At 33.7% G+C, this 14,070-nt stretch overlaps 4 protein-coding genes across 6 annotated transcripts; 3 read left to right on the forward strand and 1 right to left on the reverse strand.

The window, feature by feature from the left end:
• Positions 1–119: 119 nt before the first annotated feature.
• On the forward strand, positions 120–2,779 carry LOC116347386 (probable proline--tRNA ligase, mitochondrial). Its single transcript, XM_031777963.1, has 8 exons — positions 120–278; positions 339–516; positions 859–932; positions 1,065–1,145; positions 1,528–1,705; positions 1,847–2,034; positions 2,105–2,463; positions 2,539–2,779. Exons 1-8 carry the CDS (start codon positions 195–197, stop codon positions 2,702–2,704), a joined length of 1,308 nt encoding a protein of 435 aa, XP_031633823.1. The 5' UTR covers positions 120–194; the 3' UTR covers positions 2,705–2,779.
• On the reverse strand, positions 2,702–4,535 carry LOC116347387 (protein ARV1). Its single transcript, XM_031777964.1, has 5 exons — positions 4,191–4,535; positions 3,987–4,106; positions 3,613–3,760; positions 3,120–3,353; positions 2,702–2,959 (listed from the first exon to the last, which is right to left on the reverse strand). Exons 1-5 carry the CDS (start codon positions 4,290–4,292, stop codon positions 2,841–2,843), a joined length of 723 nt encoding a protein of 240 aa, XP_031633824.1. The 5' UTR covers positions 4,293–4,535; the 3' UTR covers positions 2,702–2,840.
• LOC116347385 (kinetochore protein NDC80 homolog) lies at positions 4,475–6,701 on the forward strand. The gene is made up of 3 exons (XM_031777961.1): positions 4,475–4,706; positions 4,784–5,263; positions 5,333–6,701. Exons 1-3 carry the CDS (start codon positions 4,675–4,677, stop codon positions 6,621–6,623), a joined length of 1,803 nt encoding a protein of 600 aa, XP_031633821.1. The 5' UTR covers positions 4,475–4,674; the 3' UTR covers positions 6,624–6,701.
• A 288-nt stretch (positions 6,702–6,989) lies between these two features.
• LOC116347377 (probable phospholipid hydroperoxide glutathione peroxidase) lies at positions 6,990–12,373 on the forward strand. Of its 3 annotated transcripts, XM_031777951.1 has the most exons (5): positions 7,219–7,329; positions 11,006–11,088; positions 11,451–11,670; positions 11,735–11,856; positions 11,937–12,373. In XM_031777951.1, the coding sequence occupies exons 2-5, from the start codon at positions 11,017–11,019 to the stop codon at positions 12,126–12,128; spliced, it is 606 nt and encodes a 201-aa protein (XP_031633811.1). In that variant the 5' UTR covers positions 7,219–7,329; positions 11,006–11,016; the 3' UTR covers positions 12,129–12,373. The 3 variants fall into 3 exon arrangements, with proteins under 3 accessions (XP_031633809.1, XP_031633811.1, XP_031633812.1); XM_031777949.1 differs by lacking the exon at positions 11,006–11,088 and having other exon boundaries at positions 6,990–7,329; positions 11,937–12,364; XM_031777952.1 differs by lacking the exons at positions 7,219–7,329; positions 11,006–11,088 and adding an exon at positions 9,306–9,417 and having other exon boundaries at positions 11,937–12,364.
• The last annotated feature ends 1,697 nt before the right edge of the window (positions 12,374–14,070 follow it).

The raw sequence follows: 14,070 nt of genomic DNA on the forward strand, positions 1-14,070 counted from the left end.
CCATGGGAGTTGCCATTGTCTGTGTAGTGTATGGCGTTATTGTTTGGTGTATGCGCGTACGTTGCGATACGTTTCGTTTGACATTTCATTCGCATAGACATACTTTCATACTGACAGCTGCTGTCAACCCAAATGTCAAATGAAACGTTGCTGTTAAATGAAATTACATTTATGTTTTGGTTAATAATATTAAAATGCATCGAGTTTCGAAAATTTTTCATCCAGCCGATTCAATGCTGCAAAAAACCAAGAACACCTTTGGATCCAAAAATCAAAGCGTAAATTTTTATATTTTTCAGTTGAATATTTATCAATTAATGTCGTTGATATTTTTTTAGTTGCTGATTGACTATGGACTGATGAAACCACTGGACAAAGGCACCTATTACTATTTGCCGATATTACAACGATCGATCAATAAAACAAGCGCACTCATTAAACGATTTATGCACAAAATTGATGCACAAGAGATTACCATACCAAATTTAACAGCAACCGAATTTTGGAAAAAGTCAGGTTAGTGTCTGTCGGCATTTGGTGGTATTGTCGTTGTTCATGTGCCGGTATTTCATGATTTGTAGGACCCATTTCACGTGTTTGAAACAGTGAGAATCTACAACGGTATTATCGGGTACAAACACATTTTAATCACAAAAACATCGTGTTTTTTTTCAAATCGATAAAAAATCAATTTTTTATGATTTTTGCGGAATTTCTTTTTGTGTTGTGGAAATAATGCGAAAAATTTCAATCGATTTTTTTTCTCATATTATAATAATTTTATTTCTCACTTTAAAGAGTCTTTAATATGACAATTTGTGCCAAATTTATTGAAAGATTCTTTTAAATTTGAAATAGGACGATACGATGACTACCAATCCGAATTATTCCAACTGAAAGATAGAAACGACAAGATGTTACTTCTCGGACCGGTATGATTTATGAATGATTTTTAATTTCTCAATTCTTGCACCGGCGAGGTCCTGGAAAGCAGACCAGTAGTCGGCATCAGTAGACTATTTAATTGTTTAGTTTTATGTGATTTTTTGCACTCTCTATTTTAGACCTTTGAAGAAGTGATAACACATATGATGAAATTTGGTCAAAATATCGGTGAGAAACAAATGCCCATCCGATTGTATCAAGTGAGTTCTTTTTTTGTATTTAAATTGGCAACAAAAACTACGATTTAGAGGTCAAGCAAAATCGCCGCTATTGAACGGTTTTATGGGAATATTTGAGTATTGAAAAATTAATTTTGAACAAAGGTTCCTTGTGAATGTAGATGATAGGTATGTAGAGGAAAGCGTTTAATACTTGAGATATATTTTGAGTTAAATGTGAAAGTGAGATACGGATAGAGAGGTGTAAATAGATAAATAGAAAACCACAGAAAGAACGAGAGAAAGAGAGAGAGAAAGGAAGAGAGGGAAAGATCATGAGAGGGAGAAAGAGATACAAATAGAGATAAAGAGTTCGAAAACAAAAGAAACTGACTTAAATACATTTTCTGTAATTTTTCAATAGATCGGGAATAAATTTCGCGATGAGAATGCTCGGTACGGTCTGCTGCGTTGCCGTGAATTTCTTATGAAAGATCTCTACACGTTTGATATGGACAAAGAGAGTTCTACACAAACATACGAAGAAGTCAACGAAATTTACGATAAATTTTTTAAGTTTCTAGGAATACCATTTAAAAAAGGTATTATTTTCACCATTTTCTCTCTTTTACAAACTACGTTTATTTTTGTAACTATTTTTATCAATTTTCCTTTTTTTTCTAATTTAGAAAAATTATCGTAATCTTTGTCAAAAAATTTGTTTAATTATTCTTTGTAATTAGTTGAAGCCGATGCTCAACAAATGGGAGGTAATTTGTCGCATGAGTACCACTACTTGACACCAATTGGCGAGCAAAAACTGCAGGAGTGTTCAGTTTGTAATGAAACATCGGTGAACTCAACGGAGACCGGTGACTCAGAGTGTCCAAAGTGTAAATCGAATCGCGTGGAAAAATGTTCGGGGATTGAGGTGAGCGACCATCCAAATGGAGTGGAATCCAAATTTAGATTTTTAGTGAACAAAAAATGTATTTTATAAGGTCGGTCACACATTTCTTCTGGGCGATACGTACACAAAGCGACAAAAGGCGCATTATTTGAAAGGCAATAAACCCGTCCCAATGCAAATGGGATGCTATGGCATTGGAGTGACACGTTTAATAGGTGCTGCCATTGAAAAATTATCAACGGATTCACATTTACGGTGGCCATTTCCGATAGCACCATTCTCAGTTTGTATTGTGCCGCCGGAAAAACGGAGCAAAGCATTTAATGCGGCTAGTCATTATTTGGACGAAATACACAATCAATTGAATAGCATTCCAACGCTACATGATTCAATTTTAGTTGACGATCGGATTCGAGTTACAGTTGGCGATCGATTTCGAGACGCGAGAAGGTTAGAACTCATTCCATTTTACTACTTGCTTTTTAAATTAATTTTTTTTTTTTGACTTCCATTTTACACCAATAGATTAGGTATTCCGTTAGTAGTGATAATCGGAAAAAAAGCAAGCGAACCAGAAAATCCACAGTTTGAATTGCACTTCATCCAAGAGGAAAAGGAATGTTATCTATCGTTTAATGACCTTATCGCCGAGATCACCAAGTACACACAAGAAAAACTCAAAGAAGACTAATTTTCTTTAACCATTGTTGGGACATTTTTATTAGCTATATTAACTAGTCGAAATATTTTACATAAAAATTGTAAAATATATTAAAAGAAAAAAAAATACCTTTTGTACTATGTCTTCTTTGTTGTGACTAACCTCTTTAGAGCAAGAAGAAATTTCGCTCCAAATAACGAATGAATACATTAAACATGATTGATTTGATGGCAAGAGACGAGATCACCGAAAATCCCGAGTAAATTCGACCAAAACCGGATATAACTAGAATTAAAGGCACAAAATTCATCTTTAGTATGCGGAATTCTTTACGCTAGTATGTGTGACAGTTTTGTGGACACCTCGAAAATTTCAATTTTTTTTTTAATTGTTGTAATTTGAATAATTATTTATTTGCAATCATTGAATGAGGTACCACGCTTACCTGAATGTGCATTGATCAAGCTGCTGATAAAATAACCAAGAAACAGCATAAAATTGAGTTGAACCACGAAATCACTCTGTTGTGTCTTCCATATGACGATAGGTAGGAGAAAGAATTTCGCAACATTGGCCAAACACATTGCTTTGATCAATAACATCAGTGGATTTGCGGCTGACCAGAACAATAGCGACTTTCTAAGACTTAAGCTTAACAGTGCCATCAGCACTAAATTGTCTGGAATTTAAACATTTTTCGATTTTTTTATATGAACAAAACAAATATTGTGTACAAAAAAGTCAAAATCGATTGGCACGAGTATATGACCCTTGCCGTTTTTGTCCATCAAAAATGTTGACTCAAAATTCCGTACCAAAGGCAGTTAGTGTATATGATTAATTGGTCTTATGGTCTCAAATAATAACAATTTCATAAAAAAAAATACTTATCAGCACACAGTGATGTGTGCGGAAAAGCATCCAAAAAAAGATCTCACCGGTCACCGCTAGTCCGAAGCATAAATAAAAGAATTTCTCTTTGGTAAAGTGTTCATCGTTGACTTCAGAGGCTAAATAATGAAATTTATTCGACCATGAAATATATGCATCCAGCAGGCAGATGATTAAACTCAATTTCCAGTGGATCTAAAAAATTGAGGAAATTTCAATGAAAAATTAGAAAAAATGAGACAAAACACCGGATGATAAAAAGTTTTAAAAAAGAGAGAAAAAAAAATTATCAGAAAACTTAAAATTTCAAAACGGAAAAAAATTCGGAGAGAAAAAAATCGAAAATTGTGCAGAAGGCGAAAATTAAATAAACGGTAGGGATTGCTTGATTAAATAAAAATCATTGAAAACCGATACATACTCTAAAGTCAGTGTTATACAATACATGCCGGTAGGTAGGTCGTGACAACAGCACCAAGTCAATGACAATGACGATCGGTTCAAATTCAATATATTTGTCGGCGATTTGATGGCATTTTTCCTGCAAAACGTGTAAAATTGCAATCCAATATTTTTTTAAAAACGAAAATTCACCACTTTATTCCAATTATCTAATCACACTTACACAGTTGGCGATTTTCATAACATTTGCACTGTATTTTGTGTAAAGTTCATCGGTTGGGTGACCACAATTGATGCAAATAAATTTCTTTTCCAAAGCCACCATTTTTCAGCGAAAATCTCCTCTTTTTTCAGTGGCTATTTATAATTTTCGGTTCCTTTTTTTTCCTATATTGCATTTCAAATAATGTTTATTTACCCAATGACAATTGTAAGCGGATTGCATGTTGACATTGAGTGTCAATCATTGTGTGTTAGTTTGTCAAATGTCAGATTTGGCGCGTTGTGCCGTGTTCGAAGCTGGTTGTTCGAATTGCAAATTCGAATTTAAATGCAACTATGTACACCGGTTTTTGCACACTCCACACCAGAAGCGACTGACAACATTTAATTTTCTGTGATAATTAATCAATTGGCGACCAAATTAGTATTCATTTATAAGAAAAGTTTGATCATTGAAAAAGAAATTAGATCAACAAAATTGAACGATGGATAAAAAAACACCAATGCGTGTGTCAAGGTAAGAATGGTTTTAAAAGAAAATTTGTTCAAATTGAGTGTCTGGACTCTGCATTTTAATCGTATTTATTCATGTAGAAGTTCACGAATGACAACACACGATTTGACTCGGCACCATCGTCTGACAAGTGGTTCACAATCAAATTTATTGGAATCAGCTGATCGCCGTCAAACAGTCAGTGGACTGCCTCGTAGTAGTTCAAATATGCGTACACCGCTTCCAACTCGATCGCCTGGCACTCGAACACCATCCTCCACCGGTACATCGAACAGTGAACAAAATCGACGAATGGCCACAGAAAATGCATTCAAAGTCATGAATCTACTTCAATCAAGTCAAAAATTTTACAAAAGCTTAAATTTAGGCAACACTGGCTTAAAATCCATGACAATGAACCAATTTATTGATATTATTTCGTTTTTAATGGTGAAAATTGGCGGAAAAAATACCATCGCTAAGATTCGCAGCAGTACAGAAAATGTCATCATCTCGTTTATGCAAAGTCTCAACTATCCATATGTTTTGAATAAATCGTGCTTAAAAACGCCAAATGCACAGTAAGTAATTGCATTAAAGTTGAAAAAAGTTAATTTTTTTTATCAAAAAAAAAATCTTCCAATCTCTAGTCACTCGTTCCCTGATGTAGTGGCGATGTTGGCATTTTTGGCCGATTTGGTGTGTGACATAAAGCAGTACACGATTCCAACGGCAATTCCGGTGACACCATGCGAAAACCTAATCAACGACAAATACGCTGAACTATTTTCGGCCGAGACACAACGAAACTACATCGATTACATAGCATCAAAGCGTGAAAATTACTTGGACGAAGAGGGTGAAGCGAAATTGATCAATGGTATTATCGCGATAAAATTGAATAAACCAGACATAACGATCGAAAAATTGACTGAAAAAGCGGAACAATTGCGTAAAATCAGTGCCGACTTGGAGAAAAAACTTGTCGGTTGTGATGATAAAAAAGAGAGTGACAAATACTTCACGGTTATCGAGCACCAAGTCATGAACAGAGAGAATGAAGAAGCAAAACTCCAAGAGGATCTGATTGAAAAACGCAAATGCTTGAAAATGGTGACAATGGTGCGTGATGAAAAGGCACGAATATTGGCCGATAAACAGGTTGAACTACAGCGATTAATGCAAGCCGTCGACAATCAAAAGAGTATACGACTTGACATGAAGCAATTAACAGCACAAGAAATGTCATTGAAAAATGCCAAGGCAATGCTACAAACCGAAAAGGATACGATTCAAGCCGAAGCGGTTGATGCTCAAGTGAAATTGGCACGGTATCAAAAACTTCGAATGGATGCTATAAAAAAATTCAACGATTTTACATTTCATACGACGAAGAAACTCATGCAAATCCCATCGATGCAACGAAAAAATCTCAATGTAAATGATTTCACCATTGACCCGACCGACACCCATGACACAATTCAAAATATTTGCTCACGTCAACGAAAACTTGGCGATGACTGTGCGCAAGATAAGCTCCAGAAAATCGATAAAATCCAACAAAACAATGACAAATTAATCGAATACAAATCACTGCACAACCAATTGAACGATCAATTCATCGCAGAAATGAATCAATTTCAAGAAGCCAACAATAAATTGATTGCATTGAAACGAAAACGATCGGATTTCGAAAGCAATGGATCGACATGTACGAACAAATTAAAGCGAGACATTGAAGAGAAAATTGCCATCAAGGCACAAATTACCGAGGAAATTGCCGTTTTGAATGCGAAAGCACAAGAGCTAGAGACACAAAATAGAGAGATATTTGAGGATGGCGAACGGCAAGCACATGAAATCATACGCAACAAACAATTACTATGCGACGAATTGGATAAATTTAATGAATTCCTTGACGATGAGACTGATAAATTTTAAAGGAAAAATACTTGCCAAAAATTTTATTTTATTTCAATGGAATTGTATAAATTTTTTTCTGCGAACTTTTTTTAAATTTAGCATTTTGATGTAAGAATTGTATTTGATAAGTTAATAAATAACATTTAGTTTGAAAACCGATTTGGAGAAGAAAAAGTCGATTTGTTTTTCATCTCATAGTTCACAATAACAATGTCTGACCTCTGTTCAAAGTGATACATTTTAAATGAGAGAACATCTCACACAGCATGAATTCAAATAGTGCTATCTGCTGCAGTGAATAGTATAGTTAAAATTCCATAAGTGTAAGCTGTTGATTAAGTTTGTGTCTCACAAAAAAATAGCCTATATAAGATGACCACACATCAGACCGTTTAGTTTAAGACGAATCGTCGATCGAATAAGAACGAACTTAGTACGTTATTCGTGTGCAGTACAATACGGTACGCGTTTCATTATTCACGACTAGCTGCGTTAAAGTATTACTCATACGCTTACACACTCCAACGTTTTATACATTCACACAGATAAGATAATATATTGCATCAGTATGGGTCGCCTATCGATGTTGTTTAATATCTCTGTAGTTTTTATAATTCTACTGTCAAAATTAACGTTGGCCAGTGACAACAGCGACGGCAAACGTGAACTCAATTGTACGGCTGTTTTTATTCAGAAAGAATTAAGAGAAGCACAATCAGATTCGGTAAGTACGATGGAGTTTTTTTATTTTTTATTTTTTCGTATAGTTGAAAGTGCGTAGTTATAATTTTATTGCGACTCATTTGCTTACATTGCTATACTCAATTGTGAGAATAACATTCTAATAATTAGAGCTGTGGTTTGTGTAAATAATGTTCGGTGTCAATTATTATATGTGAGATATTGTCAAAGTGTGCTTTTTGCCGGTCATAGAGCAGAGGTTTTTTTTACACAAAGAAGAGAATGAAATAAGGAAATGTATGTAAATGAGGTGACAAAATGAGTAGAGAAGGAGATAGGGAAAGAGAGAAGAAAAGGGAAAGACAATGAAAGGGAGGGAACGAGAAAGAAGGGGAGAGTGGAAGATATAGAGGTAGAGCAAGGGAGACAGAGACAGAAATATATATACTGTTTACTAAAAGAGAGCTAAATATTCAAAACAACAAAAATCTTGATAAATCACCACTTAGCCTGAACGGTTCAATGCATATAAAATGTGTTAAATTAACTCGGGACTGTACAGCGTCATTGTTTGCATGCGATAACTGTTTATATTTGCTTTTGCGTGTTTATTTGCATGCATTAAAGATTGTGTGCCTACACGAAGGAAAGTTTTGAAATAAAAATCCCAAAAAAATTTTTTGTTTTCAATCGCCAATAAACATTCATATTCGAAGTCAATTTGAAGTAAACGCCGTAAAATTGCCTCATGGTAATTGATAATGGGAGATAATAAGTCGTGCGATAATTTTGAAGTAACAGGTGTTTGTTTTGGATGGGACACCGACTGAATAAAAGAATCACCAATACAGTGAAGCGACCATCCAATTCAAAGTAAATTATTAATAAAATAGTTTCACTTGAGTTTATGGTTCGATGAATTTAAGTTATTCATCAAAATACAATGGCTTCTTTCATAGCGAATGATTTTGCTTCGTCATTACATACGTTGCTGTACATGGTGATCTTGAATGTGACGACATCCGAAAGTCACATTTAGATGTCAAATGTATTTATTCAATTAATTATCACTGATTTTAATTGAGTTTCACATTCAAATGAACTCATCCACTTGACTTGTACGAATGATTAAACGGTGGAAATGGTGTAAACAATTTTATTGCACGTACTGTGTATAGAATGGAATGTCAACCAAATTCGACTAGAGTTTGGTCACGTAGAAAGGCATTGGATTTGATACGGGAAGGCAAGCTTGTGATAGCTGGACAGTTGCTGCTATTGGTAGGTGATATTGTAAATCATTTATAACTGGCGCTGTATAACATTTGGAAATATAGTGAATACATGACGGCTACCGCTAAATAGCAGCAACTGAACAGTTGGTCCGACACAAAATCACTTGCCATTTAAGGTAGAGCATTTTATTCTCTACATGGTGCTCAAGGGTCGAAATTCTCATGAAAATATGCCTTAGATCGGAACGACTTCATTTTTTATTCGAATTTAATTGGTTTTTCTTTTCCGAAAGGTATTTTCCTCAATTTATCGGAGGGTTCAGTTTCGTCGATATTAGACGGACTGAGAGCAATTTTATTTATGTTCATCACAGCAATCAATGTCGTCTCGATTGTTTATTGGTTTTCATTCAGATGCTTAAAGCCCCTGGATACAAAACCACGTAAAATCCCAAATTCCATCAAAAACGAATGTACAATTCCAAATCAGGTCAATTATGGTATTCACATACGCAGCACTTCATTTACATGAACCTCTAAAAATCGTTTTATCCAAGATCGAAGCGATAAACTGGCGATGGTACGACATATTTTACCGCTTGCGCACATTAAGTTATAATTATTTATAAATAAAACGTGGAATAACACGAAATGAAAGGCCACACAAGTGGCATATTAAAAATGGATCAACGCAATCCAACACTGCCACTAATAAAGAAAATCGATAATAATTTAAAAAAAAAACAATTCGAGTCCAATTTGTGGTGGTTGCATGTTAAAACCATTTAGTTCTTGTTTTACTTCCAAACTGAAAAGATTGTTTTCCACGATTTGTGTTGAACGGCGAGAAAAGAAACGTTGCTACAATGGAAGATACTGAAGGTCAGCCACAAGAGGTGAGTGAAAAATTCTCGATCAAAATTGAGATTCTCAATTTTTCCTCTTAAGAAATGGATGAGAAATTGAACATAATAATAGAGCATAAATAACACTTGTGAGTCATATCAAATAAGCGTGAAATCAAAATAAGCGTGAAACAATTGCCAAGAATCGGTAGTGCGTAATAAAAAATGGTGAGGTGAAGAGTAAAGTTTTTCCTCTTCATTTTTTGGTGTGTAAATGGAACGGGTCCATATTTTTGGGCCAAACAATTTTAGTCCAGATGGTAAACTGCGATCTTTTAGAAGTAATCGCCAACCTTACATTATAAATGGCGAAAACTTACTCTGCCTTGCATCTTACCCATGTGTATGTTACGAGCTAGACTTTCTGTCGCTAATTTACACACTCATTGTAATTACTCCACCGTAACCGCATGAAATAAATGTACACTTGTTGAAATAGCACCATTATATTTTATTGTTAGTGAAAGCATTTGTTTGCGTTTTGATTTATTGTACATTAGAATTAGAACAAAAAATGCTTGAACAGAAATATGCAAATCATTATAGTGCGGATGAAAAAATTGCATGAAAAAAATGTTATTTTGTAGTGTTTAGCAGAGCTGAATAGTACAGTTGATTTTTTGGTATTATTTTATTGTTTGAGCTGCTTTGTCAGCACTCATTATGGTTGTACGTCAATGACCGAGAATAGAGATGGCTTATCTGTCAGTATGACTTGGAAAATATATCGATTTTGTGCCCATGTAATATAGATCGTAATATTGCCCATAAACTCGAAATTTCACACAAAAAAAAACGTAGAAAAATTTACAATTCAAAATGTGTTGTCCATTTGTTTATTACAGATCAGGTTTTCAACTCGAAATTACTCTCATAAAGTCCAAATTGACCAATATACCTAAATTGCATTACACATATCTATAAAATCAAATAATTTTAAAGCCATTCCTAAAGTGCAACGACACATTTACACAATGATTTAAATTTGAGATATTCAGTGGATTACAATCAAACTAAATTCAAAATTACGATTAGTTCAACATATAGAAAAGTTTACAAAGAAAATTTAATGGAAGCAATTATCATATTAGTCGTAAATAATAAATAATTCAACTGAAGTCAACTAATTTCGGGTCGAAACTAGATAATTTGGTAATTATCCATCGCAACACATGTTTGAAAAAATGTTAGTTGATTGTAGATTAAATCAAGTAAAGTCACTCTGACATGTTTGTTAATTTTTTACGGAAAATATTTTTCAATCCATTTTCCCTTTTCTGCAAAAGAATCCAGAATTCATAATATAATTTGGAATTTTTAGCATTTTTTTTTTAAATTTCTCTTTGATTTTTTAATTTTTCATAATTTCTTTTGCTTCAATCAATTTTCAAGAATTTTTTTCAAATCATCGAAAAATTGCTTGTTCCAAAAAAACCTTTTTCTAGCAAAATTAACAAAAATCCTCAAAATTTTATTTTGTTATTAATTCAGAAAATATTTGAAAAAAAAAATTATTGAGTTGCATCAATAAAATGCTTGTGAATTGTAATTTGCGCTGTTTCTTCTTTTTTTGTGGTAGGCGACTGAACTATGTTGAAATATGTTGTACCGACCGTAATTGTTTTGATTGTTGGCGTGTTGATTTCGAAATATTACTATCAGGTACGCCAAAGCCACCATAAAATCCATTACGACGATAAATTCAAAAGTTCACAAAATTTTACAATCAAATTTAATTTATTACAAAATAATGCCATGATTTCGATCTAGTTTCCCCAAGTGATTTCTTTGTTGACATAACGTTGGAATCAATTCATAGGTGCTTGTGAGTGAAGCTGATGTCAAACTTTTAAAAATAATTCTTTCTTCTTTTTCTACTTTTAATAATTTGAAAACGATAGCTCTACTTTTCTTGAAACTGTAATCTAAAAATCAAAATAAACACTTTGGGGAATGTCAAAATTTTCCAAATGATCCATTAAAACGTCATTGGTTCAATAAAACTGCTTTTTTTAATTTTTCAGTCTGAATCATCCGAAGAAATGGCAAGCGGTAACGATGTGGACTACAAATCAGCATCATCAATCTACGATTTCACCGTAAAAGATACGTACGGCAAAGATGTTTCATTGGATAAGTACCGTGGCAATGTGGTGCTCATCGTGAACATTGCATCACAGTGTGGTTTAACCAAGAACAACTACGCAAAATTGAATGAGCTGAAAAAACAGTACTATGAAAGAGGTAAGATCCATTTGGCTCTATTCACCACACTGACATTTATCAAAACATTTTGTGTGTTTTTCAGGATTGCGTATATTGGGTTTCCCATGCAACCAATTCGCCGGCCAAAGTCCAGAAAATGACGGTGACGAAATGGTTTGCCAGTTGGAAAAGGACAAGGGTGAATTTGGCGATGTCTTCGCCAAGGTAATGGTTTATTGAATCAACATTTCTTCGCTATATCCAACACCGATTAATTAAAATGTATATTTTCTCGATTTGTGTAGATTAATGTGAATGGAAATTCAGCTGCTCCACTATACAAATACTTGAAGGATAAGCAGGGCGGTTTCCTTGGCAGCGCCATCAAATGGAATTTCACCAAATTCTTGGTCGACAAAACCGGACAACCAGTAAATCGTTTTGCACCAACCACCGATCCAATGGACATCGCCAAGGAAATTGAAAAACTTTTGTAGATTTATTGCATTGCGTGTATTTACAGTGTCGCTCAATCATAAAATTCATATTTTTTGACGATATTTTCAATCAAATTTTGCACGTGAATTTCTCACAAATAACTTAAGTAATACGGCATACCAGTTTCGTTCTCATTTTAGAAGAGAATTTAAAAATTTCTGAAAATAATTCGTTTTTTTTTGTACTTTTTAATGAAATTCTTCACTTTAATAAAAATCAAAACAGAACAGTGTTACCTATTGGATTTCAATGTTTTTAAAGCAATGCGTGTTTTTGTGCTTTGGTCACAATTGTTGCTCATGTTATATGTCACAATAAAATCAAGAAAATGAAAGAAAATATTTGGCATTTTAAAGATTGGAACCTGTGGTGAAACACCAGCAACATTCTACAATCTCAATTTTCATAAGCACAACATAAATTTTAAATTATTTCGACAGCAATAATAATGATTTTTTCTAGGGGCTTTTATCTTCAAATGTATACGATTTATACTCTAAATAGTGAACTATATTGCAAAATCATCTTTAATACGCGCAAATAAATGTGCATAACTGCATATATTTGGTGTATATTTCGTATATATTTCGTCTATGGCATGTTTTTTTGTTCTCTTTTGTGCGGATCTTCTTCGATTCTGTGTAGCAATACTGTGTGTGTGTGTGTACACTGAAGTTTGAAATACATCTTATTCACTGGTATAGGCGAGAAATTTTAATCGTATATATGATGAATAGGACGTGAATATTGTGTATAAATTTGTATGAACGAATGATGAAAGCCCCTAGGATTTTGTTTCAGAAGATTAGGAAAGATATTCATTCGTTTCATTCTTTAACTTCATTTGGAATAGTTTCTACAAACGGTACTCTACTGTAATTTTTAAATAACATTTTGCATTTTCAAAGAGAAAAAGACGCACGTACGGACATTTTGTGATTTGATTGCTCTTTATTCAAAATTTTACTTGGACTATGAATTCAATTCTGTAGTTTTTCAATTCTTAAGTTGAGAAAATATAGCGTTTTCTTAAAAACGAATCTGATTTTATTTTTAAATTCAAATGGAATATTGAACTGATTGATAGTTTGAATAAACATTTTCTATTCTGAAAATTATATTCATTAAAAAGGATCCCATTTCATCGAATCCGCTCGTCTCATTTCGATGAAGCTCAAATTGGTGTCACCGTTTCTGGTCGTCCATTTAGTAGCCAAAAAGACATCATCCTGCGCATAAATTGTTATTTTTCGTGCTCCAGACAACTTGGTACGTTCACTATTCAACAGTGCCACATTTAAAACTACATCTCTGTCTTTAGGTTTAAATTTGATTTTGTTCAATTTTGGTGATCGACGAATGAATGGCATAATGTCATCGATATTAGCCTCATCAATGTGAAGACGTTCAAGTTTCATCAGTCCATTTGCTACAATTTCCATATCCTTGGCTTTCGATCCATCCAAAATCATTAATTCTCTCAAATTGGTCAATTGAGCTAAATTATAACTCTTCTCTAATGACAAAATGTACAATAACTCAAGACCTTTAAGTGAGGCTAATGAAGTGCTGTTCTCTTCGTTTAATCTATTGGTGTGAATATATAGTCGCTTATAGAAGCCTTGTTCATGAAGTCGATTTATTAAGTCGCTCAAAATTTTCAACGGTTGTATTTCATATGATGAAGGCATATGAAAGTAAAATCCCCTGAGTTCCAATATATCCAATTTTTCCTTGGAATTTAAAAGTATGTCAGCGTTGCCCCACAAAAAATTTGTAGTTGTTGAAAATCTTTGCAAATTTGGATGGTTGATGAAAAAATCACTTAGCTCTTCAATTCGAGAAAAATCACAAGGACAAGGCCTCATTTCGAAACGTTCGAGCTTGGGATATTTTTGTAATAGCCAGTTGAGTTTACCATTTATTCGTTTACCGACATCC

This window comes from Contarinia nasturtii, unplaced genomic scaffold (genome assembly GCF_009176525.2).
Source record: "Contarinia nasturtii isolate CC-2019 unplaced genomic scaffold, AAFC_CNas_1.1 Cnas_scaffold_1840, whole genome shotgun sequence".
In the NCBI taxonomy this organism is placed as follows: Eukaryota; Metazoa; Arthropoda; class Insecta; order Diptera; family Cecidomyiidae; genus Contarinia; species Contarinia nasturtii.

What these genes read in the sequence shown, in the direction of transcription:
- LOC116347386 (XM_031777963.1), top strand. Translation starts at nt 195, where the DNA reads ATGCATCGAGTTTCGAAAATTTTTCATCCAGCCGATTCAATGCTGCAA. An exon ending in CGAATTTTGGAAAAAGTCAG is followed by an intron (nt 517 to 858) that starts GTTAGTGTCTGT and finishes AATTTGAAATAG; the next exon opens with GACGATACGATGACTACCAA. An exon ending in TGCCCATCCGATTGTATCAA is followed by an intron (nt 1,146 to 1,527) that starts GTGAGTTCTTTT and finishes ATTTTTCAATAG; the next exon opens with ATCGGGAATAAATTTCGCGA.
- LOC116347387 (XM_031777964.1), bottom strand. Translation starts at nt 4,292, where the DNA reads ATGGTGGCTTTGGAAAAGAAATTTATTTGCATCAATTGTGGTCACCCA. An exon ending in TTATGAAAATCGCCAACTGT is followed by an intron (nt 4,107 to 4,190) that starts GTAAGTGTGATT and finishes CACGTTTTGCAG; the next exon opens with GAAAAATGCCATCAAATCGC. An exon ending in TGTATAACACTGACTTTAGA is followed by an intron (nt 3,761 to 3,986) that starts GTATGTATCGGT and finishes TCAATTTTTTAG; the next exon opens with ATCCACTGGAAATTGAGTTT.
- LOC116347385 (XM_031777961.1), top strand. Translation starts at nt 4,675, where the DNA reads ATGGATAAAAAAACACCAATGCGTGTGTCAAG. An exon ending in ACACCAATGCGTGTGTCAAG is followed by an intron (nt 4,707 to 4,783) that starts GTAAGAATGGTT and finishes TTATTCATGTAG; the next exon opens with AAGTTCACGAATGACAACAC. An exon ending in TTAAAAACGCCAAATGCACA is followed by an intron (nt 5,264 to 5,332) that starts GTAAGTAATTGC and finishes TCCAATCTCTAG; the next exon opens with TCACTCGTTCCCTGATGTAG.
- LOC116347377 (XM_031777949.1), top strand. Translation starts at nt 7,174, where the DNA reads ATGGGTCGCCTATCGATGTTGTTTAATATCTCTGTAGTTTTTATAATT. An exon ending in GAGAAGCACAATCAGATTCG is followed by an intron (nt 7,330 to 11,450) that starts GTAAGTACGATG and finishes TTAATTTTTCAG; the next exon opens with TCTGAATCATCCGAAGAAAT. An exon ending in TTGGCGATGTCTTCGCCAAG is followed by an intron (nt 11,857 to 11,936) that starts GTAATGGTTTAT and finishes CGATTTGTGTAG; the next exon opens with ATTAATGTGAATGGAAATTC.